At 37.3% G+C, this 25,299-nt stretch overlaps 2 protein-coding genes across 2 annotated transcripts; both read left to right on the forward strand.

The window, feature by feature from the left end:
- Positions 1-2,085: 2,085 nt before the first annotated feature.
- Positions 2,086-11,598, forward strand: LOC129247312 (uncharacterized). Its single transcript, XM_054886398.1, has 13 exons — positions 2,086-2,282; positions 2,363-3,005; positions 3,083-3,232; positions 3,307-3,493; positions 3,554-3,796; positions 3,856-3,974; positions 5,687-5,778; positions 5,899-6,147; positions 9,825-10,452; positions 10,517-10,666; positions 10,738-10,924; positions 10,992-11,237; positions 11,387-11,598. Exons 1-13 carry the CDS (start codon positions 2,086-2,088, stop codon positions 11,596-11,598), a joined length of 3,303 nt encoding a protein of 1,100 aa, XP_054742373.1.
- A 3,445-nt stretch (positions 11,599-15,043) lies between these two features.
- LOC129247313 (pickpocket protein 19-like) lies at positions 15,044-24,800 on the forward strand (the record flags this gene model as incomplete). Its single annotated transcript, XM_054886399.1, has 6 exons — positions 15,044-15,267; positions 19,361-20,003; positions 20,097-20,246; positions 21,917-22,103; positions 22,262-22,513; positions 24,568-24,800. Coding segments are annotated over 6 exons (1,689 nt in total), but the record flags the coding sequence as incomplete, so codon positions are not given.
- Between the last annotated feature and the right edge of the window lie 499 nt (positions 24,801-25,299).

The following is a 25,299-nucleotide window of genomic DNA, read 5'->3' on the forward strand; positions in this document are numbered from 1 at the left end:
AATCGTTCCAAGAGAGTTGAATTTCTTTCAAAGAATTCTTAGGAAGAAAGTGGCTGAAGATATGCTTGAGCAAGTGAATTCGGATCCAACGTTTATCCAGCGCATCATAACAGGTGATGAGACATGGCTATATGAGATTGACATGCAAACCAGTCAACAGGAAGCTGAATAGCGCTATTCACATGATCCGAAACCCGAAAAACCACGTGAAAGTTATGCTACTCTTTTTCTTTGATTATCATGTTGTTGTGCTGTCGGAATTCATTCCAAATGGTTCTACGGTAAATAAAGAATAGTATTAGGAAGTTATGCGACGTTCGAGAGAGAAACGGCCCAATTTGTGGAAAGAAAACTCATGGACCTTGCACAATGATAACGCACCGTCTCACAAGGCCCATATTGTGAACACTTTTTTGACTAGAAAATCTCGACAAATATCATCGAACAACCACCGTATTTACCGCGGGGGCTACCCTGTGACTTTTTCCTTTACCCAGAATGTAAATTACCGCTCTGCGGACGCCTCTTTGAGTCGATGTAGACCATTAAAGAGAATTCGCTGAAGGAGCTGAAGAAGATCTTTTCAAACGCGTTTAAAAGATGCTTTAATGACTGGACTGATCGTTGGCACATGTGTATTGCTTCGAATGGAGCCTGTCTTGAAAGCGACAAAATAAATTTTGTTGATTAAACAATTATTTTGTGTTTTAGTGAACAATTCCCGGTACTTTTTTGACAGAACGTGCATATATTATCATTATTATCTCTGTAGCGATGAGTGATTTCACATAATTCTTCTAGCTTGTGCGGTTTCTTGCTACGAATCTAAGCTCACTGATGAAATTATTCGTATCTTATCATGTGTTTCTCGGCCTGCCCCTTGTTTATCTGCCTTGGGGATCCCAATGTTACAGCATGCGGAATTTCTCTAACGTCTTTCCTAAGCGTGCGACCGATCCAGGGATATTTTATTTTTTTTTTATATCAACTTCAATGCCATTTTGACTACATATGTCAACATACTATATGTACAGGGTTGGCCATCTTAAACTGACCCATGTGATTATTAAAAAAATATGGAAAAAGAAACATTTTTTTGTGTTTCATTGTGAAAAACATTTAATTTAGTTCAAGGAGATTCGTTTACATCACTTTTTGAATATGATATCGCGCAAGTGGTCGCCCTTAGCTCGTATAGCGTAATGTGCCCATTTTTCGGCGTTTTCCATAGTTTTGGCCAGCGTCTCGGCCGATATGGCGGCTATTTCCCGTCGGATATTGGCCTCAAGTGCGCCTAGTGTCTTTGGCTTGTTGACGTAAACCTTAGATTTCAAATTACAGTAAAAAGTTATAGGGTTACTCAATGGGTCAGTTTAATATGGCCAACCCTGTATATATGCCACAGCAAATAATGATGGTAGGCCATGCGGTTGATTCAAACAATAGCGTAGTTTTGTCGTAGTAGTAGTAGATCGCATCGTAGATCGTAGTATTCTTGTTAAATGTCGCAAGAGCTTTTTCTGCGCTCAAAATCTTCCAGCGCGTCTCCGTTATTTGTAAATAGGCTTCTCAACTATTCGCTGTTGCTGGCATTTACTCTCAGCTCTCAGCTTTCTTAGATTCCACAGCCATTCCTTCTGAAGCTAAGCTTTTCTACATTTTGCTAGCACCCAAATCTTCGCAAAAAAAGAAACATCAACACATCCAGCTGACAAATACTAAATTTTTTTAGAAAAATTATATGTGTATGAACACCAAGCTCAATGAAATTATTTGAAGATTTTTTCAGCAACAGTCTTATTATTTTATAGTAGCACCTCGTCATCATCATATGGTAATCGCATGAATCGTACTAATAAAGGGGAGAAAGGCGATAGTTTTAAATAATTTTTAGTTTTTCGCAACATTATTTAATAGAAAAAAAAACTAATATTACAATAAATTCCAAAAACTCATTCCGTACTAAATTTCTACTCGAATTTAACGTTTAAAAAGTATTTGTCACATTTATGAAACCAAACAAATTTTCTTTTCTTCCACGCATTTACCGCAGCTCCATCGTTTCTAACACACGCAGTTCGAAGAATGAGGAAAACTTTTAATATTTCAAATATACAACCAATAAATGATATTTCACGGCCGACAAAAAAAGGCAAAGTCGTTCGTTTCAAACGTAAAAATTGCCTAGAAAACTGTCTAGAGGAGTTGGGAGAGTATGGCAAGGAAACGAATGTGCACGGATTGAAGCGCATGCTCACCTGTAGCGCTGGCCGATGGGAACGGCAAGTTTTTATAATTTGATGACAAAAAGTAGAAAAACAAAAACTCGAACTTAAACATGTTTCCACCTCTCCACTTTCAGTGCTCTATGGACGCTCGGTTTCATATTCGCACTCGGCTTACTTATTTATTTCACTAAGTTTTTGGCGCATCGCTTCAAACGTAGTGAATTCAAAACTACCATCTACTCCACCCACTACCCCATTTACAAGGTGCCCTTTCCGGAAGTGACGATTTGCAATAAAAATCGTCTAAACTGGGAACGTTTGGAGCAAGTGAAAGAAAAATTCCTTTGGCCAGCACATCATAATTCCTCATATGAGCAGCTCTTCGTTGAAATAATCGCCATATATGACAACTTAAGGTTCGGCTACTTTGATCGTTTCTCGAATTTGAAAACGAAACCGATTTACGAACTCAACTACATTAATTTCACCGAGGTGGTGCGGCATATGACGTGGCGTTGTGAGGAGTTGCTGACGGATTGTGTATGGCGTGATCGACCAATGAATTGCTGTGATATATTCATACGGCGTCGTTCGACTAACGGACTTTGTATGGCCTTCAACTCTGTTGAATCAGTCGTTGGCAGTTTGAAACAAAAAATGGACTCCAAATGGCCGTGGCGAGTGACTGAGAGTGGGCCGCAAAAGGGTCTACAGGTGCGCGTGTTGTTGAATGAGAAGAAGCACTCACCCTTCACGAAGGTGCCAAAGGGAATTTTGGTGAGTTTCATGCGGGAGAGGTCGAAAAGAGAGACAGAAAGGGAAAGTAGTAGATAAATTGTTTGCTTATTTGTTAGTTGATGACAGTTCAACCTCAAGTGTGGAGTTACACAGCCATCGATATACCCCGCAATGTGTATGCGCGTATTTATATCGATGCTTATATGAGTTTCTTTGACTCAGACACCAGACGTGTGTCAACGAAGGAACGACGTTGCGTTTTTCAGGTACAAAATTGTTTGAAAATATCTTGATTTCATTGTATTTAATCAAAAGAAGTGATGTCTCCTATGCCTTTCAGGACGAAGTAGACAGCCCGGACTTCAAAACACTTTCCAATCATGTCTATATGCTGGAAAATTGTCAGGCAGAGTGTCAACAGGAGTATCTCCTGCATTATTGTAATTGCACTGTGGATCTGTTTTTCCCGGCAGGGTCATATCGGATATGTAAATTAGTGGATCTGCCGTGCCTGGGTCATCATAATCGTAAGTTGTGAGTCGAAATTTGTACTCTTCTGTTTTTTCGGAATTTGAGTTCGATTGCAGATCTGCTGCGGTACTTCGAGGAGACAGCGAAGGATACTTTTACCGCTAATAATCCGGGACTTGCCTGTAATTGTTTTTTCAATTGTCGTTCGTTGCGTTATTTTGTTAAGGGGCGAACTCGAGCTTTGCAAGCACACGAAAAATGGACGAGCAATGATACTGTGTTGTTGGACATGAACTTTATGAAGGATTATATTTTTCTTTACAAAACCAATTTAGTCTACACCTGGGTCGATTTACTATGTGAGTGAGATTTACTATCTTCTAAGTTCTTGTTGTGGTTTATAAAATTTTTATTACAGTTAATTTTGGCAACATCACGGCGCTCTTTCTTGGCTGTTCTCTTATTAGCCTTGTGGAATTGATATATTTCTTTCTGGTGAAGGTTCCGCAGCGTAGATTACGAAAACACAAAAACAAAGTTAGGAGCAAAGGAGCGATTTTATTGCACACCAGACCACCTTTGAGTTCATACAGAAAATAATTGCGATAGGTTTAAGAGAATTAATTAAGTTGCAATTCTAATTTGATGTCGAGCCTCGCTTATTTTCCATTTTAATATTTATTTGAAAAGTTTGATGGAGTAAGAGCCTGAATCTTAAGTGTGAATTGAGCCTGCGTTTTAGTTAGTTTTTGAGTTGGAAGTGGATTTTGAATTTTAGTTTTAATTTAGGTTCGTGATTAGGCGCGAATTTGAGTATGAATTTGAATATAAGTTTGAGAGTGAGTTTTGATTTGAGTTGGTATCGCATTTGTGTAAGCTTGAGTTCAAGTTGGCTTTTAAATTTGAGTTTCGGCTTAGGTTTGGGGTCGAGTTCGGATTTTGCTTTGGACTCGAATTTGAGTTAAATTTTCAGCTTGAGTTTGCGTTTGTTTTTGAGGTCTATTTCACATCTGACTTTAGGTTTAGACAAGTTTGAGGAACAGTTTGAATTTGAGTTAAAATTCGATTATGAGCTTGAGTTACATTTTCAGTTTGGGTTTATCGCCAGTTTGAATTTGAATGCAGAGTTAAATTTGAAATTGAGTTTGAGTTAAAATTTGAATTAAAGTTCAATTTTAATTTTAGAGTTTAAGCTGAAGTTGAATTTGAGTTTTCGGTAAGGTTCGGGATTAGGTTCGGATTTTATTTTAATTGCGAATATGACTTTGAGTTGAGTTTTGAGTTTCGGTTTCACCGTAAGTTTGGGTTTGAGTTCGGAGTTAAGTTTGAAATTAAATTTGAGTTAATGTTTGAATTTGACCTTAATTTTGGGCTTTGAGCATAAATTTAAATTTGAGTTCCAGTTTATGTTGGGCTTTTTGTTTAAATTCGAATAAAAGTTAGGGCTAAATTTTGAGTTTGAGTTGCAGTGTGAGTTTAGGCATCAGTATGAGTTTGAGTTACTGCCGGGCTTAAGCTGGAACTTTGAGTTCGGACATGAATTTAATTTTAAATTTTAGTGCTTGATTGTAAATTTGAGCTTGAGCTAAATTGTGAGTTTGAGGCGGAGCTTAAGTTTGGATATGAACTCGATTTTGTGTTTGAATGCGTTTTTCAGTTTGATTTTAAGGTAAGGCTTGAATTTGTTTTGACTCGACTTTGATTTTGAATTTGACTTTGATTTTTAGTTTGACTTTCGCATTCATTTTTCCTTCGACTCTTTGTTTGCCACTTTGATTTTGAGTTTATATTGGAAATGCGCTATTTGCATCCCCAAAATTCCTCTCGATTTACTATAATTTTCTTTCACTATTTCTAAAATGATTATTTTCACTTTTTAATCACAATTTTTTAAAATAATATTCCATTTTTGTATTACATTTTAACACCAATTATAAACATTTTTCTTTAATTACTTTGGCACTGACCCATAATGTCCTGCGTAAGTCCTAATTATTTGCGTGCCACTTATTTACTGCTAAGTGAAAACTCTTTAAAGGCCTTAATGGGAAGTGTAAACTCTAAGCAAATAAATTTTACTACGCGAACTTTTCACCCACGTGCTTGCAAATATAATGGACTTCTATATGTGCCCCGCTACTCATTGAAAGTTGTGTCAGAAAGGCTTATAATAAATGAACAATCTTATCACAAAATTTTTGAGCTCAATCAAATGTCAATTAAATGTGCATAGCTGTAAAAACTCATAGAGTCGCGTAGCGAAACGTTACAAAGTAAATGCAAGCAAATTTGCACAAGTGTGCGTGTCTGCTATGTGTGTACATAGTAATATTAGCACAAGGTCAGCCAGGCACATGCCAAAGCTAAAAGATAAAAAATCATGCAAAATTCCACTTTGGAGTGGCTGTCCACTAGCAGGTACTCAAATATCTCTTTGCCGAGATTGTTCACACATTTTCAGTCGAATAGCAAAGGCATATGGGCAATGCAGTAAAATGTCAGCAGTCAACATTTTTAAAACCCGTCGTGGCTCGAAAATATTGCCGAGACCAAAAAGTCGCACGGATTCCCAAAATATTGACAATGTAGGGGCGAGACCTTGTGAAAACGAGTGCAAAGCCTTGGTGAATTTAGTACAGGAATTCGGACAGGAGACTACATTTCATGGCGTGAATGTAATGCTTGCGCCAGGGGTGGGCAAATTTGAGCGGTAAGTGTTGTCGAAATGATAAAAATTGAAGTTTTGGATATACATTTTTGGATTGCCAGTGTATTGTTTGTATGTATGTATGTATATAAGTGGAGTGAAGAAAAATTTGAGTTTGTATTAAATATTAATAATTTTTTATATATATTTTTTTATATTCCTAGAAGATGAAACACTTTAACTCAGCAATGCAAAAACTGTCACCTGCAACAAAACTCCATAAATTAAATGAAAAGTAGTGAAATCCGCCTTGAATTTAGATATGCCACCTCTTTGTTTTCTTAGACTGAAGGGATATATGTGAATAAAATATTGGATGTGCAAGCATATTTTGAATTATTTTTAGCAGAGCTCATTTGGAGCCTTGAATATGCGCCACTTTTTCGAAGTGTAAAAACTCTTTGCTTTTTTGTTTTTTTTGAGCTCCAACTTTTGTCAATTTTCTTTTGTGATCTCAAAATCGCATTCACTGCAGGGATTTTGCATGTCTGAAAGGCTGTTGCAAAGGTACAAAAGGAAGCATTTACGCGCTCTATAGTTACTAGAGGCCGCCATAGCCGAATGGGTTGGTGCGTGACTACCATTCGGCAGCGCGTAGGTTCGAATCTTCGTACGTGAAACACCAAAATGATAAAAACAGTTCTTTCCAAAAGCGGCCGTATCTCGGCAGGCAATGACAAACCTCCGAATGTAGTTCTGCTCATAAAAAAACCATTTACTGGTTGTTGGAGTTGACTTAAAACTGTAGGCCCCTCTATTTGTGGAACAACATCAAGACGCACCCCACAAATAGGAGGAGGAGCTCGACCGAACATCTAACAGAAGTTAACGCGCCAATTATAATTATTATTTTTTTATAGTTACTGTCCGTGAAAAATGGACCCATGATGACAACCTAAAGGCTTCCTGCCTCGTATATTAGCTCGGTTAAACCGGTACACCGGCTCCAAAGTCGAATATCCATGGTTCAAAGGTGAAGTTGTGTATTTGGTGAAGCTGTGTGAAGTTTATTACCAAAAATGTCTAGAAAAATCTTCTGAGTAGTCGAAGACAGCAACGGTGAATGGCGCATAAAATCGAACCATGAACTGGACTAACTAATAAAGGGAGAGAATGTTGTGAGTTTCATCAGACCACTAAGAATTAGATAGTTAGGTCAGGTCACAGAAATGGACTCAAAGGAATGAGTGACGCTAAAACATTTACGACGAAAGCAAAAGGTGGACCAATGGACTGACGAACTGAGGGATGGCATGAGGAAACTTAAAGTAAAAACCTAGAAGGAATCAACCAAAGATTTTGTCAAATAGAAGCATTTTGTTCATCAGACCAAATGGGGATGGCTGTATAACGAACTGCTAAAATTGGGTAAATCCATCAGTGCGGATCTCTGCGGGCAACAGCTCATCAAATTCAAACGCAACCCGTTAAAACCTACTTTGAAAATAGCGAATGGAGAGTATAACCCTTCACTAATCTCCGTTTAACTTCAACATTGTCCTTCCACTTGTTTCGATCAATGCAAAATGCCTTACCCGCAATACGCCTCACTTCAGTTGAAGGCAAGAGGTCAAAAAGGGGATTCAATATTTGTTTCGTTTCAAAAGATGAACGGCTCTATTGGGATATAATAAATAATCAGAATTCAAGCGCTCCCTCAAAGGAAGGTGAAGAGTCTTCATAATATTATTGCTCATCCAGTATAAAAGCGTTTGGGTTTGGAAACACTTTGCGAAAATTGTTGCTCGAACCACAGGAGCACAGAAAATTATCACTTAAAAGTGTCTGAAGATGATTACATTCGATAAGAATGTTTTAGGGTGTCGAGAGAAAGACTTTGTCAGAAATTTAGGGACGATAGTGCGTTAGTGATTGCGCACAAGTTTGAGCGCTGGTTTCCGTATGGGGATAAAGCAAAAGTGGGATAAGACCAATAAAGATCGAGTGGCTCTGCTGGCCAGATCATTTTATTCGGATGATACTGGTAATAGCAGAGGAATATGAAGATCCATTCAAGGCAAATTTATACCAGGTGACTTCCTTGTACCATCTGAGTTGTTTTTTCTTTTCTTGCGATGTGCTAGTCTGAATATCAAAGTTTCCTGTTTTGTTGTTGCTTTATTTATTTGTTTACACTCTAATTGGCAGTTTAATTACCAAATGCAAAAACAAAATACTACTGTGGGCAAAAAGTAAGGTGAATTTGGTTGTAAAATGAAAAATCTTTATTTGTGCTTGTAAATCAATTTCATCCCCTTCAAAATAATCCCCTCTCGATGAAATACACTTATGCCAACGATTTTGCTAATCCCCGAAACATGCCAAATAGTCCATTTCCGGTATAGCCATTAGCACCTTCTTCGATTCAGCTTTTATCTCCTCAATCGACTCGAAACGCGTTCCCCGGAGTGGTCTCTTAAGTTTTGGGTATAGCCAGAAGTCACACGGAGCCAAATCCGGCGGTTGCGGAACGATATGCATGGAATTTTTGGCGAAATGGTCACGAAGAACGAGTGCAGTTTGAGACGGTGCATTATCGTGACGCAAAAACCAAGAGTTGTTGGCCCATAATTCTGGTCTTTTTAGACGAATTGCTTCACGTAAACGACGCATAACGCTCAAATAATATTCCTTATTAACAGTTTGGCCAGGTCTGGCCTCGCCTTTAGCACGATTGGTCGGTTGTTTCAGGGTCGTAAGCATAAATCCAAGTCTCATCTCCCGTAATGATGCATTTGAGCTTGTCCTGATAGTCTGAAAGCATTGTTTCATACACATTAACGCGACGACTTTTTTCCAAGAAATTGAGAGTTTTCGGTACCAAACGAGATTTGACTTTTCGTAGGCCCGATCTTTTGATATTCCGATCATATCAGTAAGGTCTTTAACAGTCAACCGACGATTTTTGAGCACTAACTCCTTCACTGTATTGACATGTTGGTCATCTGTTGACGTCGATGGTCGTCCGGAGCGCTCCAAGTCATCAACACGTTCTCGACCCTCTTTGAAGTCTTTGTACCACTTATAAACATTTTTCTGCGACATGGTCGAATCACCAAATGCCTTCTGCAACATGCTAAACGTTTCCGTAGCCGAAATTTCATTCCGCAAACAAAATTTGATGGCACTTCTCTGCTCAATCAAATCAGACATTGTAAAAATCGAAAAATGCACTCTTGGTCGTTTGGTAAACACAAGCGTAAATATATTACTGATAATGATATGCACATGAAAGTTGGCCCAGATGTTATTAACAGTGCTGCCAACTCATGAAAGAAATAACTAGAGCGAAATTTTAATCCCGCGAAGTTTGAAAAATAAATTCCCCTTACTTTTTGCCCACAGTGTTGCTGTTGGTCTAGCAAAGTCTCTTCCATGAATTCGCTTGGATCAATGGATGGCATTCGGCTGAAATCGTTTAGATCACCATTGCGTCAATCAAGAAGAGAGTCAAGAAGTTACCAGTAAAAATTATATTTGACTTTGAGAGCAGGCACGATTGAGCGAATATGCAAGGTTGCGCATGCCGCGTTGCCGCTATTCGGCTCTCATTTACTTTGACAGATTCAGCTGTTGAGCTAGCGTAAGTGGCTTTCATAGGCTTGACTCAGACTATTTCATCAGTATATAATTTTCGTTCACACAAAAATGCTAAACTAAATAAATACTTTTATTTTCAGTGCCCTCAGCACCATCGCCTTCATCACCGCTTTCATTCTGCTCGTCTGCGTTTGCCTTTTTCTAGCCTCACGCTTTTCGAAGGGACAGTTTAAGACGATCGTGGAAGATACGCATTTCCCATTGTACAAAGTGAAGTTTCCCGAAGTGACCATCTGCAATAAAAATCGCCTGAATTGGTCACGTTTACAAGCCGCAAAAGCCCAATTTCTAATGCCAGAACATCTCAACACCTCCAACGAAAAACTTTTCACCGAAATCATATCGCTTTACAATACCTTCACCTTCGGCGGATTTAATCGTTTTGCAAGGCTGGAGAAATATCCGTTATATGAGTTGAATTATGTAAATTTCACTGCCGTTGCACGTTTCATGGCCTGGCGTTGTTGGGAGATACTTGCAGATTGTAAATGGAGGAGTCACCCGCGAAACTGTTGTGATATTTTCGTGGAAAGACGTTCACAACTGGGTTTCTGTTTGGCATTTAATTCGGTTGAAGGACCAAGAGCACAAATAAATGACTCTTCTTGGCCACTGCGCACCAACAGAGGCGGCATACAATTCGGACTCGGTGTAAAGGTTTTGTTGAGCAAGCAAAATAATTTCTTTAAAAGTCATGAGGGGATTACGGTGATTTGTGAAATTTATTAGAAAATTTTAAGTTTTTCTCGATAAACGAAATTTTATTTTGTAGGTAATGATTGTTGAACCGAATGCCTGGTACTACATACCGATGGATATTTCTAGCCAAACGCGTACACATTTAACGCTCGGCGGTTTCCTTAATAAATACGACGATGAGACAAGGCGTGTGTCGTCCAACGAAAGGGGTTGTGTTTTTAAGGTGCGTCAAGGATGTGTGATTTTAAGTAGTTGCGCTGTATCTTTAAACTCACTTTTGCATTTGCTATTCAGGACGAGCAGAATAGTGACGACTTTAAAACGCTGTATGGCCATGCATATCGCTTTGAAAATTGTCAGTCACAATGCCAGCAGGAGCATCTCATTAAATATTGCAACTGTACTTTAGATATATTTTTTCCACCAAGCCCTTTTCCTTACTGCAAACTCGTGGACTTGCCCTGCTTGGCTAAGCATAACAGTTAAGCGCGAATTTTCCACCAACTTCGGCAGCAAAATTATTAGAAGTTTGTCTTTTCTCTTCACAGACTATTTGGTTAATTTTGAAATACCCGGACAGGAAAAATATATGACGAGCAAGTATCCGGGCATTGTTTGTAGCTGCCATGTGAGTTGCGACTCTTTGCGTTATTTTGTTGCGATTAAGTCAATAGACCTCACGTACGCTGAATCTGTGGCGAATGCATCGATTGTCCATTTTAATGTGTATTTTGAGAAGGATTTTATTACGAAATACAAAACGATATTGGTTTTCACTTGGATTGATTTGATTGGTAAGCAAAATGGCAAAGCAGAACATTTTCAAAGGATCTTAACTTGTATTTACCTCAAGAGTAATAAATGCCACTTTTTATTTTGTTGTTAGCTATATAAAAATCTGAGCTCTTAGAACTCTGCTCTTATTCACTTTTTCTCGTTTCAGTCTCATTTGGTGGCACAACCGGTTTATTTTTGGGCTGTTCCTTGATAAGCCTTGTGGAGCTTGTGTACTTTTTCTTTTTCGTAGCGCCTAGACGGCTAAAAAAGGAGCATGAGCGGCCTCACAATCTGAAGCGCAGACCGTCTAGGCTGGAGCAGAGTAAAATCAAGTTAAGAGAATATCGCGAGGTGTATAAAGCACAGCAAAAATATTGAAATTTGAAATACATTTAATATAAATTACACTGTACACTGGTAGAGTGGACAAAAAATATATACGCGTATCGGCGACTTGAAGTTTTATGTATGAATTTTATTTTTGGATGAGGAGCGGTTCATACTTGTAATTTTCACCCTTGGGGTAAATCCGCATATGAAACTATGCTACCCTTATATTTTAGCTACAAAAGTTGCTCAGTAGTTCTATGTAAAAACAACGAGGACCATTTTGTGGAACATTTTCATCCTCTAACTCCTCAATATATGTGCCGTCTTTCCCTCTTTACCTGCAGTCACTTATAGACCGGTTCGGTTCATAGCGATACCAGATGGAGTTTGCGGCTTGAAGTAGTCGACCCGCATGGTGTCTGTTTCTATTTGCGAATTTAAGGAGAAATTTCTAACCAACTGCTGTTAAAGAGTGCAGGAGGTCACTCTCGCTCATCCTACAATACAACATCACACTTAATTGGGCTCGCGGCTCCTCTGGAGTGGAGGGAAATGAATGAGCGGCTGAGTATGCAAGCAAAGGCTCTGAGCTTAAACTTCAGCGAGATCAACTACCAACGTCCTACCAGATATTATAACGGGTCACTGCATTTGACACCGTAACTACTATCATAGTAGAAAAGGAGTACCTCACAATGACATCTACAGGAGCTGTGGAGATGAAGAAGAAATTGAGTCGCTATAACACCTCATCTGTGAATATCCTGCACTTCAAAGAAGCCGTACAAAATATCTTGGCGATTATTTCTTTAAGGACCTGCGAAATTTGCAAAATGTCTCACTGGAGGGATTAGTTACCTTCTTAAAAAGATATAAGTGGTTTAAGCAATTGAGTTAGGGGAAGGAAACCAAATACAGGTATCACAATCGGCCTTACGGCCACGGAGTGTCTTATATTAAACAAGTAACCCGACTAACCTAACCTAACCAACTGCTGAGAGGTCTTCCAGCCCGTCAAACTGTGGATCCCCTAAATATTTTATGCGTATTTTGGATAAAGCAGTATATCCGAAAAAGAGATACTCTTCAGTTTCCTTTGAGTTCTGCTCTCTACATTTCCTGCATTCCTCGCTGTCCGAGATTCCTTAGCTTATAAGCATACGATTATACTGAGTATGTCTCATCAGCATGCGTATCATAGTTCTACAATCTTTCCGTGTTAGTGAAGTGGCATGCCTGTAAGTGGACAGACTCTCTCATCTTGTCCTGAATTTTCTGATAATGTTTTTGTCTAGTTCGTTGCATTTTGGTATTTTGTTAACAAGATCCGAAGATAGAAAGACCCCGAATCTTTCGTCATATCGCTTACTATCTCGTTTCCTTCAACGCTCTCATGGCCTGCGTTCCGAAACAACGGAAAGTCACGTGTAGGCAGCGTGCGGGAGCTTCATTCGCCATTTGAAGCTTATACTTAAGAGCAAGGAATGAAAAATGGATTTTAAGTGAATTAATTTGCTTGAAATCAAGAATGGTATTCATATAAAAATTAACTGCTAGCTGACGCTTTAAGTCAATTGATTTGAGTTCTGGTTTTTTTTTTTGGTTAAGCTCTCACATCAGTGGTTAACATTCCTACCAAAATTTTATCGCCTTCACCTGACTCCATTTTATTTTTTACAGATTTAAAAATGGTTTGAATTTGCAGCAACAAATGTGCTTTAAATTTTGTGTTAAAAATTTATTCAATGGTGCGAAAACCTATGTCGACATCGTTAACTGATGAAAACATCAATAAAGTGAAAAAAAAGTTGATCAATAACCGCAGCCAACAATAATCATTAGAGAGCTTCGAGAGGACTTGAACATTGCTTATGGATCGGGTCATTGTAGTTAAAGATTTGGATTTGCGCCTTCAGGCTACAAAGTTGGTCTGAAAGGACCTGAATTTCCGGCAAAATAAGGACTGTGTTGACATCGCCAAAAACACGATACTCAAGGCTGAATCCGATCCAGCATTCATCAAAAGCATCATTAGTGGCGTCGAGATGAGTGTTTGTGAGTACGACATGCAATTCAGACATTAAGCGAGAGAGTGGGCAACTCCGAAGGAACCAAGACCCAACAAACCATGTCGTTTTCAGTCAAAAAAGAAAGCAAAGCTCTCGGTTTTTATGGATTTCAACGATATTTTGTACCACGAAGTTTTGCCAGAAGGTCAGACAGTTAATAAGGACTATAACTTGGGTGTTATAAAACGTTTGCGTGAAGCCATTCGCTAAAAAAGAGAGCATTTGTGAGAAAACAACTCATAGATTTTTCATCATGATAACGCCCCGTCGCACAGTGCCATCATTAACCGTGAATTTTTGACTAAGAACGATACGAATACCATTCAACAGCCATAGAATTCCCCTGATATGATTCCATGCAATTTTTTTCTGTTCGATGGAGTCAAAAAACCACTACATGGATCACGTTTTAACAACCGAAACAGCCGAAAGGAAGCAATGAAAAAATCGAAGACGGCTCTTATAGCAACACTGAAAATAGAGTTCCAGAAATGTTTCGAGAACTTGATCAATCGCTAGCATAAGTGCGGCTAGCAAACGGCTACTCTTTGTAAGGAAGGCATGGGAAATGTCGAATATTCAGTAAGTTAAGACTCGAATTGCTCCCTTACCTCGCATATTTTTTCTTATTCATGTAGCTCTTGCGACTCTTTTCTTCTTTTTAAAGTGTGAGCCAATGGCTCGGTGATGAGAAAAGCAGGTCGAATGAAAAACTTATCATTTAACCCAGCTCTTCGTGAAAGCATCAACAACTTAGAGTAATTTTGAAAAGTGAAAAAGAGTTTTCCAAATTTTAGTTTATAGCAACCTGTTTGCCTACCCTCGTGACAGTCATTGCATGCTTGCGTTCTTAAAATAGACACCACACGTGCCAGTTTCGAAAAAATAGAAAAAGTCACACGTATTCAAAGCGCATACAAAGAAAATCAATCGTGCACGTTAGTTTATCGCCTGTTTAGTGCTCAACAGCAATTAAATGACACTCAAATTTAAATACATTTGTTTGCACAATTCATGTTTACAATGTTTATACTGAATATCACAGGTCACATATCTTTACAACAACTACACACATACATGCACTTGTGTGTGCGTTCACAGTTCAGCTCCCTTTGTAGTGCAGCTCCAAGCGCAAGTAAAAAAATTAACAGTTAACATTTGTCGATGTAAGTTAAGTGACAAATTCCCCGTGGAGTTTGTGAGCTTAAACGCAAATTTGTGCACGCGAATGTTTTACGGTAATATGCAATTTGAAAGGCTTGCAACCATATTTTATGTGCCATATCAGAACGTTGCGGCACCCTGGAATGTGGTAAAGTGAATTTGTACACATATTTGGCGCATTGTTGAGGAGACAATATAGAAAAAAAAATTATTTATACTGATAAAATATTTAATGAATTTATATACAAATTAAACTATTGAGAATAATGTTAACGGAAGAGCTCGTACCCAACCGTCGCCTAGCTAAAATCTATCCACGTGCAAATTTAATAACATTTCAAAATTATCACCAACAAAAAGCATCGAAGGAGCGTGCGAACAAGAACTTGAAAAATTTCAAAGAGCTAATTGGTGAATTTGGTGAACACACAAGCATACACGGCTTGGGGAAACCACTTGCAGCCAATATCAGCGTTGTGCAGCGGTAAGCGTGTGCGAGATGAGTTTGAGGAGCGAATATTCCTTATTTCAATGAGGGCATTCATGATAAGGGGTGAAAGATCGCATTCTCTTTTGCAAAGAAAATTAGGCGAATTACTTAAAGTAAAGGTGTTGCCCAAGGCTCGATTCTCCGTCTTCCATTGTTTGTGTTTCATATAAATTATCTTCAAAGAATGTTAAAATATTGTGACATTCATGTATACGCAGATGATGCCCAATTATGACATACAATGCCATAGGCGGCTGCCCTTTTAAATCCGTCAATAATTGTGTTATACCTACTTTTAGGTGTAGTTGCAGTTACAACAAATTCAAATATTCTTGAAAGTACAATTACACCGTGCGTCAATCCAAATCACAATGGAGGTAATCGATATATGCGCCAAACATGGGATAGGACTTTTTGGAATCGTCCTTATTTATAATTTATTTAAAGAGCTTTAAAAAAAATGCAGACATTCTTGAAAAACCTAAAGTGGCAAATTTTCCATATTTGAGTTCTAATTTCGCGGGTATACCGATTTTCTCATGTGCCACAAAAATAGTTAAATTTTGTAGCATGGTGTTATCGGTATTATTGAGCGAATATCCGAACTTATAAGCATATCATCCATTTTACACAATTAAATGCATGACAAAGTACTATAATTTATAGTCAGGTTAAACAGCTTTGACTTAACCGAGACTAGTGACTTTGGGAAAATAGCAGCTAAGATAAGTTTGTGTGCCCAGTGAATGTTGGTAGCCAACGCTTATAAAATTTTCACAAGTTCCTTACTAAACTGAGGTATTTTAGGTATCTCAGATTCAATTGAAAACATTGACAATGTTGGATAACTCAACGTGAGCGTCCAACAACAAAGCTGAAGGTCAATTTTTGACTAAAAATTTCACTATTCCTTCGTTCTTTATTTTACTTCAAAATTAAGAACGCGGTTATTCGAAGCCTGCATATACACACATATATACTTGTACAAACATACATTATTTTCATATTTCTTGTTGGCTGATTGAGTTCTTCAGAAAATTTGCTTTACGGTCTTAATCTAACAAAAAAATTTGATTCAAAGGACCAAGTGTTTTTTGGCCGTCTAATTACAGTGCGAATTTTCTAGCTAAGAGCTGAATTTGGTTTGTCGATCGAATTTAGAGTTTTTTACCGTAACCTCGTGTACAGAAATATAGAAATTTTCTCAACGGAGACTTTAAAAAATTTAGTAATTTTGACGATAATTTTGCGCGAATACCTAATTATAATAGTCCAAAATAGGATATCTTGATCAACTCTGATCCATGTGAAAGCGATTTGTAGTATACTACACCACCGAAATTGAAGAAAAAGACTGCTCAGACCTTGTATATCGACTGATTTAGACTCGACAGGGATTTTGCGTTTCATGCTAAAATTCCTTTCGTCAGTTTTTAGAAGCTTAGTTCATTTTATAAGAAAAATATTGTCAATTAAACTTCCGAACTAGGTACGAATCATCATCAAAATTCTCAAATTTTTACTCAAATTTTCTAAAAAATCTATAATTAATTTAATCTCCAACTTAATTTAAAATAGTTTTATAATTGAATTTAATTTCATTAGGGGTATTCGCACCAGGATTGTTAGTCCGCTAGATTTTTGATTTGATATTTTTCTGATACTTGGTAAGTTGAAGGAAGAATTTGGATATGAAGAAAGGGAGGATTAATAAAGAATTTGAAGTAGGAAAAATGAAGTTAGAACAAAAAGAACCACTTGCAGTGGTTGAGTGAGAATATGTATGTACATATACATTTACAGTGAATCCTCCCTTGGGCAGACCCTCAACGTCAACCAATTTTTATCCGCTCAAAAGAGGATAATTTATTCCGGTGCCTTAGGTATTGTAGAGGAAAAAATGTTCGCCCAAGGAAAATGTACGTCGATAATGAAGTTTAATTTGCATTACCAGTAAACCTGATTACTGAAAAAAATTTGCCGTAAAAATATTTTTTTACTGATTACTGAAAAAAATTGCAGTAAAAATATTTTTTTACTGATTACTGAAAAAATTTGCAGTAAAAATATTTTTTTACTGATTACTGAAAAAAATTGCAGTAAAAATATTTTTTTACTGATTACTGAAAAAATTGCAGTTTTTGCCTTCTGGACCGATTTACAATTCCAGCGAATGAAAACAACCGTTCTACAGGTGCAGATGACGGTAATGGGGTATTATATTTTAAAAATAATAGCCTGATATTTATTTAGGCAACTTGTTGTTTCTTCTCGTTCGGCCAGGTATAAGAGGGTTTCTTGAAGATAATTTTCCGAGTCAGTGGAACCACATTGTATGCTAATATCTATTTAAGTAAATATAGTATGCATAAAACAAATATTTCATTGAAAACCAAGTGTAAAAAGTTTACCATTACTTTTATTCCCGAAGTCAAACAATGTTTTTTGAGGTGGTTGAGGTAGAATACGAGTTTTGGCACAGGCTACTTTTCCATACCTGACCACTCTTTCTATGTTGTATAGATATGTGTAGCGTGCAATAAATATTTATTGGCCTGTTTTTTTTTTGCATCTTCATCCAATTCTTTTGTTTGGATTGTACGACAGTTACAGTTATGGGGTTATTATTTTGTTATTTAGGAAAATAAGAGAAACCAAAAAAAAGCAAGAATTATTGAGTACATAAATGATTGAATTTCGTGATGAGAGTGTATTACATTTTGACTTCCCATAAACAGTAAATATTATACTGATAATGCAAACCAAATTATATTATCAGTAATTTTACTGCAATTTTTTTCAGTAATCAGTAAAAAATATTTTTACTGCAATTTTTTTCAGTAATTAGTAAAAAAATATTTTTACTGCAAATTTTTTTCAGTAATCAGTAAAAAAATATTTTTACTGCAATTTTTTTCAGTAATCAGTAAAAAAATTTTTTACTGCAAATTTTTTTCAGTAATCAGTAAAAGTTTACTGGTAATGCAAATTAAACTTCATTATCAGTAAAATTTTACTGATTACTCCTATTTGTAATGCAGTAAATTTATAATGCAGTGTGCCCACCTATGGTTTTTTCTTACTGACATATAAAACAAATTCCAGAATTCACCTTGCACAGGCGCGACACCTCACTGAAAAAAAAAATTATCAAGAGTCAGGGGTATTTTATAGTGACTTGAAATCTGCACTTTGCTATAGTAAAATTCAATGGCCAATAAAAATGTATAACAGAAAAAAATCAAAAGTTCTGGTTAAAAAGTTAAAGGTTTTACTGGTGTGTTTCTAACTTTGCAACGCATTGTTATGAGAAGAAATCAGAGGTATACGAGCTAATAGTGGTTAGGGCAAGCATAAAGTACAATATGGAATAATTTTTGTTAAATGGTGTGATCTCTTGAAATGATTTGTTTAAGATTTTTTTTGTTTAATAAAGTACTTTCAAAAAATTTTATTTTGCAGTATTTTCGCTTTTCAATAAAACTCAATCAGTGAGAATACTACTATTGCAATTTAGTATCTTAAGTAACGATCTCTTTATTGTCAACACACTGAGTTTGAAATTAATTGACTGCCTTTTCTCAAACTTAGTGCATCGGGATTTTATATTGAGAAAAATTTGAGTTCTGTTCAAAATTTAGCAACTGCAAAAACTTACAGACACGTATTAGATTATGGAATTCTCGTGCCTTTGAGCACTTGAGCCAGCCAGTCTCGTGAGGTACTACCCTTTTGGCAGTTCCGCGGGGAATGTGATAGATTGTGGAGAGGTGTCACCTACGCAGGTGATGTAGGTGTAGCTGTGAGGCTACAAGCCGTGCATACTGCAATGCCGGTATATGAGCACTCATGAGAGTTTCCTTTTCGCGGGCGTCATGCCGAAACAAAAATTCTCGTATCTACTGTTTATTGGTTTCGAGATCTGTGGTTGTGCAATCCCTTCAACACATTTTTTCTCATTTTATTATAATTTGAAAAATCTCGCTTTTATGTTGAAAACTTTTCTCTTTATGTATTCAATATTTTTCACCCATTTACACACACATAACTACAAGCACATACACAATGACAATTTTCGCGCTTCCAGCCTTTTCTGGACCATCGGATTTCTCTGCGCGCTCGGCATGATGATTTTTGTGATTCAAATACTCGCTGCGCGCTATAACCGACAACAATTCAAGACGGTAGTTAATGCAACGAATTATCCGATTTATCGCATTTTTTTCCCCGAGGTGCATATCTGCAATCAGAATCGTTTAAATTGGGCACGTTTCCCTTCGGCAAAAGAAAACTATTTACGTCGCGAGCATCACAACACCCATTTGGATCGCCTTTTCACCGAAGTGGTGGCGCTGTATGACACTTTCACTTTTGGCCGTTTCGATGTATTTCAAAATTTGAGTGGTCAACCATTGCACGAGTTGGATTATGTGAATTTCACGTCCGTTGCGAAATTTATGTCCTGGCGTTGCGATGAACTATTCACGAATTGTGTTTGGCGTCATACACCAATGAATTGTTGTGATATATTTATAATGCGTCGTTCCACATACGGATTTTGCATGTCCTTCAATTCACTCGAAATGACAGAGGAACAATTAAGACAGAAGTTCGACGATAAATGGCCATGGCGTGCGGCTCGAAGTGGGCCGGGTACTGGCCTAAAGGTGCGAGTGCTGATAAACGAACAGCTGCATTCACCCTACTCAACAAACCAGAAGGGCGTTATGGTGGGTGTGGCTGGCACCACGTGCAAGTTGTTGCAAATTTTGTTGCTAACTAAGAGTAGTTTTTGTTTGTTTTTTCAATTTTTTCTCTTACAGTTTATGCTGATGGAGCCTGGCGTGTGGTGGGGCTATCCGAATCGTGTGGACGTGAATGGTCAGGTGCAGGTGCGAATTAATGCCCAACTTAGTTTCTACGATGATGCAACGCGGCGCATATCTTCGAGAATACGCGAGTGTGTCTTCGATGTGAGTGCATTACGTAAAAATTTGTTAAAAAAGATATATACGAGGGGTGCCTTTTATATGTCAGAATTTGGCAACCCTGGTGTTGCAATCTGGCAACTGGCAGCTGTATCGCAAAGTTTGACATTTTTTAGCTTTTACGTACTCAGAACGTTTTGAAATACCAGCGCTATTTGTGTTGTTTACAGTAACTTAAAAGATTCATCTCGGTCCAAAAATGGAATTAAATCGTGAACATTTTCGTGCGATTATTTTTTACAACTTTCGACGTGGATTAAGGGGTTATATACCTTGTGTTTTTCAAAAAAAATCAAAATAAATTTTATTTCTTTATCGTAAAGTACAATCCCTTGAGAACATTTTCCAAAAATTTCATAGAGATCTGAGGAATAGATCGAAAGTTACAGCGTTTTAAATTGTGCGTCGTCACGTCCTGAGCGTACGGCCTCATGTGGCGCTTGAAACTTTAAACGCGATTATCTCAAAAACGTGTTTTTCCAAAAATGCTTTTGCGGTGGACGCGATTGCAAAAAAAGTATTCAACCGATTTTTATAATTTTTTTTTTAAATTGTTCGTAATTGATGTCGCCTCTTAGTGAATGATCAACTTTTTATGTATAAATTTTTATTTTGCAGATATGAATTTTTTAATGCCAATTTTAGGACTGTAGAAGTGGAGTTTTTTAAAAACATGTTCCTATTTTCACAAAAGGTCTTGGGGGAAAACGCCATAACTCCGCCATTTTTAAATATTTTTACACAAACAAAGCCTTTTTTTTCTTTAAACATTGTAATATCCAATAATAAAAACTTTTATACAATAAAATTATTGCTACATATCTTTAAAAAAAACCCAACTTTCGCTAATTTCACCGGACCACAAGGTATATAACCCCTTAACTCAGCAACATTACATGGATGACCTTAATTCATTTTTTAGCGATGAAGCTCCCTCAAGGACCAGTGTTTATCGATGGTATGGTGAATTCAATCGTGGTCGTAGTTCACTCCAAGACGAATTTCGTGAAGGTCGTCCAAAATCAGTTGTTGTTCCGAAAACCATTGATGCTGTGCGCGAACTGATATTGCAAGATTGTCATGTGACCTATCGTGAGATTGAGACAATTTTAGGCATTAGTGGGACCAGCATACATTCAATATTGCATAAACATTTGACTGTCAAAAAAATTTGTTCGCGTCAATTTGTGAATCGCTCAAAAAAAGGCTCGTGTCGATTGGTCGAAGGAAATGCTCAAAACATACGATCGCGGGGCTTCGAAACACGTCTATGACATCGTGACAGGTAATGAATCATGGATTTACGCGTACGAGCCCGAAAGTAAACAGCAGTCGACTGTATGGGTGTTTCAAGGTTGCGGCATTCAGAATGCATGTTTTGGAGGTACCTCATTCAGAGTGGTAAAAGTGTTTCGACAATTAGTTCAAACGCATGAAAAAGTGTATAGATCTTCATGGAAAATATTTTCAAAAACAATAAAGTGATTTTCGATGATTAAAATTTTTTTTGTTCTCTAATCCCGACATATAAAAGGCACCCCTCGTATATGTGTGTATATAATTAATGTAACCGACGATCAATGATACTTGTTGATTTTGCTCTTAAAAAAATTTTGCCTTAGTAATCACCGATGTCATATTTGCATATTTTCCAGACTGAACGCAACAGCATTGATTTTAGAACATTACTGAATCACGTTTATATGTTTGAGAACTGCCAAGCCGAATGCCGGCAAGAGTATTCAATGAGATTTTGCAATTGCTCAGTGGACATATTCTTTCCGCCCAGCCAATACCCGCCATGCAAATTGTCGGATATGCCATGTTTGGTGCGACACAACAGTGAGTAAAATTTATGCAAATACCTGTGGCCACAAATGAACAAAAAAAAGAAACACAAATAAAAAATGATAAGCCATAATATTTTTACTAACGTTTAGTTTTTTTTTTATTTCGTATCCTTTTTTCTTTCAATTTTTTGCTTTTTTGTTCTGCTGAAGGCCGCTTGACCTCCTTCGAACAGAGTGACGAAATAGAATTTTCGTCATCTGGCGCACAGAATTTGGCTATAGTCTGCGAGTGCTTATTAAACTGTCTATCGCTGGCCTATCTCATAGATGTGCGCTCCTCTTTACTGCCTAATGCCATTCAAAAACTGAATAACTCTCATATAAATATGGATTTTTATTTTATACGCGATTCAATTGTGGTCTTTCGAACGACTGTAATTTACACTTGGGTGGATTTGTTGGGTAAGTAAAAAGGAAATGGGCTGAACTAAATAGAGGAAAGAATTGCTTTCAATTATGGAGAAGGTAGCATATTTTTATCAAGAACTTAACTGCACTTATCTGCTTGCATTTGCATGGCCCTGAGGGATATGGGCGCCAGTTTCATTTTTGGGGTTTGCTTTTTTATGTTATTATTTGTTATTTTCCAATAATAGGGATACTTTCGAAAAGTGTACAAATGTAGTTTAGAACTACAGCATTAGGATTCATTGGAAAGTTATGAAAAAAACTATTTATTTCTTATTCAATTTTATAATTGTCTGATCTTCTGGCGAAAATTCGTGGTGCTAATAATCCCTAAAACCCGAGTGCATCCCTTTATTTTTTGACTGAAAGTGACGTGGTTGTTTTGGCTTTGGTTTATTGCGAGCTCTCCACTCACTCTGGATTGTCTGATGTTTGTATTGCGTGTCATACTCATAAGCCCACGTTGCGTCTACAATAATTTGTGGTTAGTAATCAACTTTTCTTCCTTTTTCTTGCTGTTTTTCATCAGTTTTCATGTCACTACATTCGTCATCCTTCATGGACTCACGATCTCTTCTGAAGCTTTCATTCCACTCGGGTGTTTTCTTCAAACATAACTCAAATCAGTTGAATGCCAGAGTCAACTGCCAATTGCTTCGGGAACTTTCTGATCAAAGTGGCACAAAGCACGTGTTCTGAAGTTTTTTGATGCATTTTTTTTGAAATTTGTAAAATTTTTGTGAATTTCGTAGAAAGTTGATGTGTATTTGATGTGGTAAAATGAATTATCTTTTTCTGGAAAAATTTATGAAAATTAAAAAAAAAAGATTAGTCAAAATTTCACATTTCTCTTATGCTGCGGTAAACTGAAATTAGAAGAAAATCAATTTTTGTTATTTACGTCAAGAAATCTCTTCCTCCTTTGCTCCACGCCTCTAAGTTTCTGCTTATATCTCACATAACCTTGAGAGTGGAATCCTATTCAGTTTGTGAAGAAGTTCAACTATTACTGGCGCCCACAAAAGAGGAGAGAGTACTCCCCCTTGCGGCCAACCTCTTGTAGCCTTGTTAGACTTTATTCTTCCTCCTAATTCTGTATATAATATACCAATAGTAAGGATAATGTACACATAATACACAAAGTAAGGATAATGTATTGGATTCCCTGTTGCAGAAGGCAAGGGAATATCCCATCGGGTCTAGGAGATTTGTTTGGGCTAAATGTAGTTATAGCCCATTGTACCCGATTTTCATGGAATAGCTTATTTGTCATCAGTAGCTTGTTGCGGCTAATTACGACGCAAATCAGCCATCGTCGGCGTTGTCGTAAAATACATGGTCATCATCGTCTCTAATCCTAAGGCTCCTTCTTCCTTCCCTTCTCCTTTCTTCTCTCCCCTGTATGGCATCACAACGGACGAATTTTCAATATTTGTGCAAGTGTGCCCTAAGCTAGGGCAGCCATTTAACTTAACCTAAACTAAACTAGGCTAATTTGGCCGGAAATAGAAAAGAAAAGGTGAGGAGAATTGCTCAACCTCTCAAGAGAGAACATCTCGAAGGTCGTGGCTTGTGTCACCGGTCATTGGCTGCTAGGTAATGACTTCACTGTAATGAATTAGCTTAAGTTTTACTATTCAGTTAGCTAAGTGTAAAAATCAGATAATTGGAAAAAAATGCAAAATAATAAAAAAAAATAAATAAATAAACTTCAAATCGGTCTGACGCCGCTCGAGTGCTCACAGAATTGCATATAAAAATGCTTCTAGTTTTATAAAAAGCACTAGGCATTTTTGAATTTTTACTGATTTTAAACAAGTTAAGCCTTGGGACTAGTTTCGACATCGCGAGATTTCGGGATATTTTTAATGTAATATTGCGGGATAAATCTCGTGTTTTCGTAGCTACATTAAAAATATCCCAAAATTTTGGGATCCGCAAGTAGCGCTAGTATCGACAACTCTAGCTCACGTATTATCTAATTTTATTTATTAAGTTGATATCCTTAAAGTTAGCTACTGAGTTTTAAAATATTTTGCGTTTTACAGTTAACTTTGGCAACGCGACAGCACTCTTTCTGGGATGTTCGCTCATTAGCGCCGTCGAATTGATCTACTATTTCTGCGTTTATATGCCACGACGCCTTTGGAGAGCTCATAAGAAATTAAAGAAACTAACGCGCGCCCCAATCCACTACGACTGGACGACTCAGTTGTCTATCAGAAACGAAACAAGTATGGAATCTGCGGAAATTAAAAAAATGGAGCACAAACAATTCTGAAAGCCATTTATTTCTAAAATATTTGCTCACTTTAAACGAGAACAGAAATTCAGTTAAGTTCAAATACCACATTTTTCGTGAATACTCATTGCACTTTTCAAGTAGAAAAATAAATTGATAAAATTGTACATCAAACATTTAAGCAAAATAATAAAATAAACACCAAACAATGATTGTTTCATGACATTTCCTTCTGCTTTCTTTTGCCTACTTTTCACACTCAGCAGTGTTTCTTTTGCTTTTGTTTTATTTGTTTGCCTTTCTTCCACATCACCTTTTAAATAAACGCTGCTGCGCCTCGTTTTACCACCACTTAAGTCGTTGCCTGCAGCGGCTCGGTTCCTTTTTCTTATTACTTGCTCCAACAGTTGGCCTCTCGTCTGTGATGTTCTCTGCCTCTCTCCACTGCCACTAAAAATGATTTGCCTCTTACTATACGTGTGCGATGGCAGTTGTTGTTGCTGCAGCTATTGCAGCTGTCATTTTCACGGTCGACTGC

Source organism: Anastrepha obliqua, chromosome 5 (genome assembly GCF_027943255.1).
Source record: "Anastrepha obliqua isolate idAnaObli1 chromosome 5, idAnaObli1_1.0, whole genome shotgun sequence".
In the NCBI taxonomy this organism is placed as follows: domain Eukaryota; kingdom Metazoa; phylum Arthropoda; class Insecta; order Diptera; family Tephritidae; genus Anastrepha; species Anastrepha obliqua.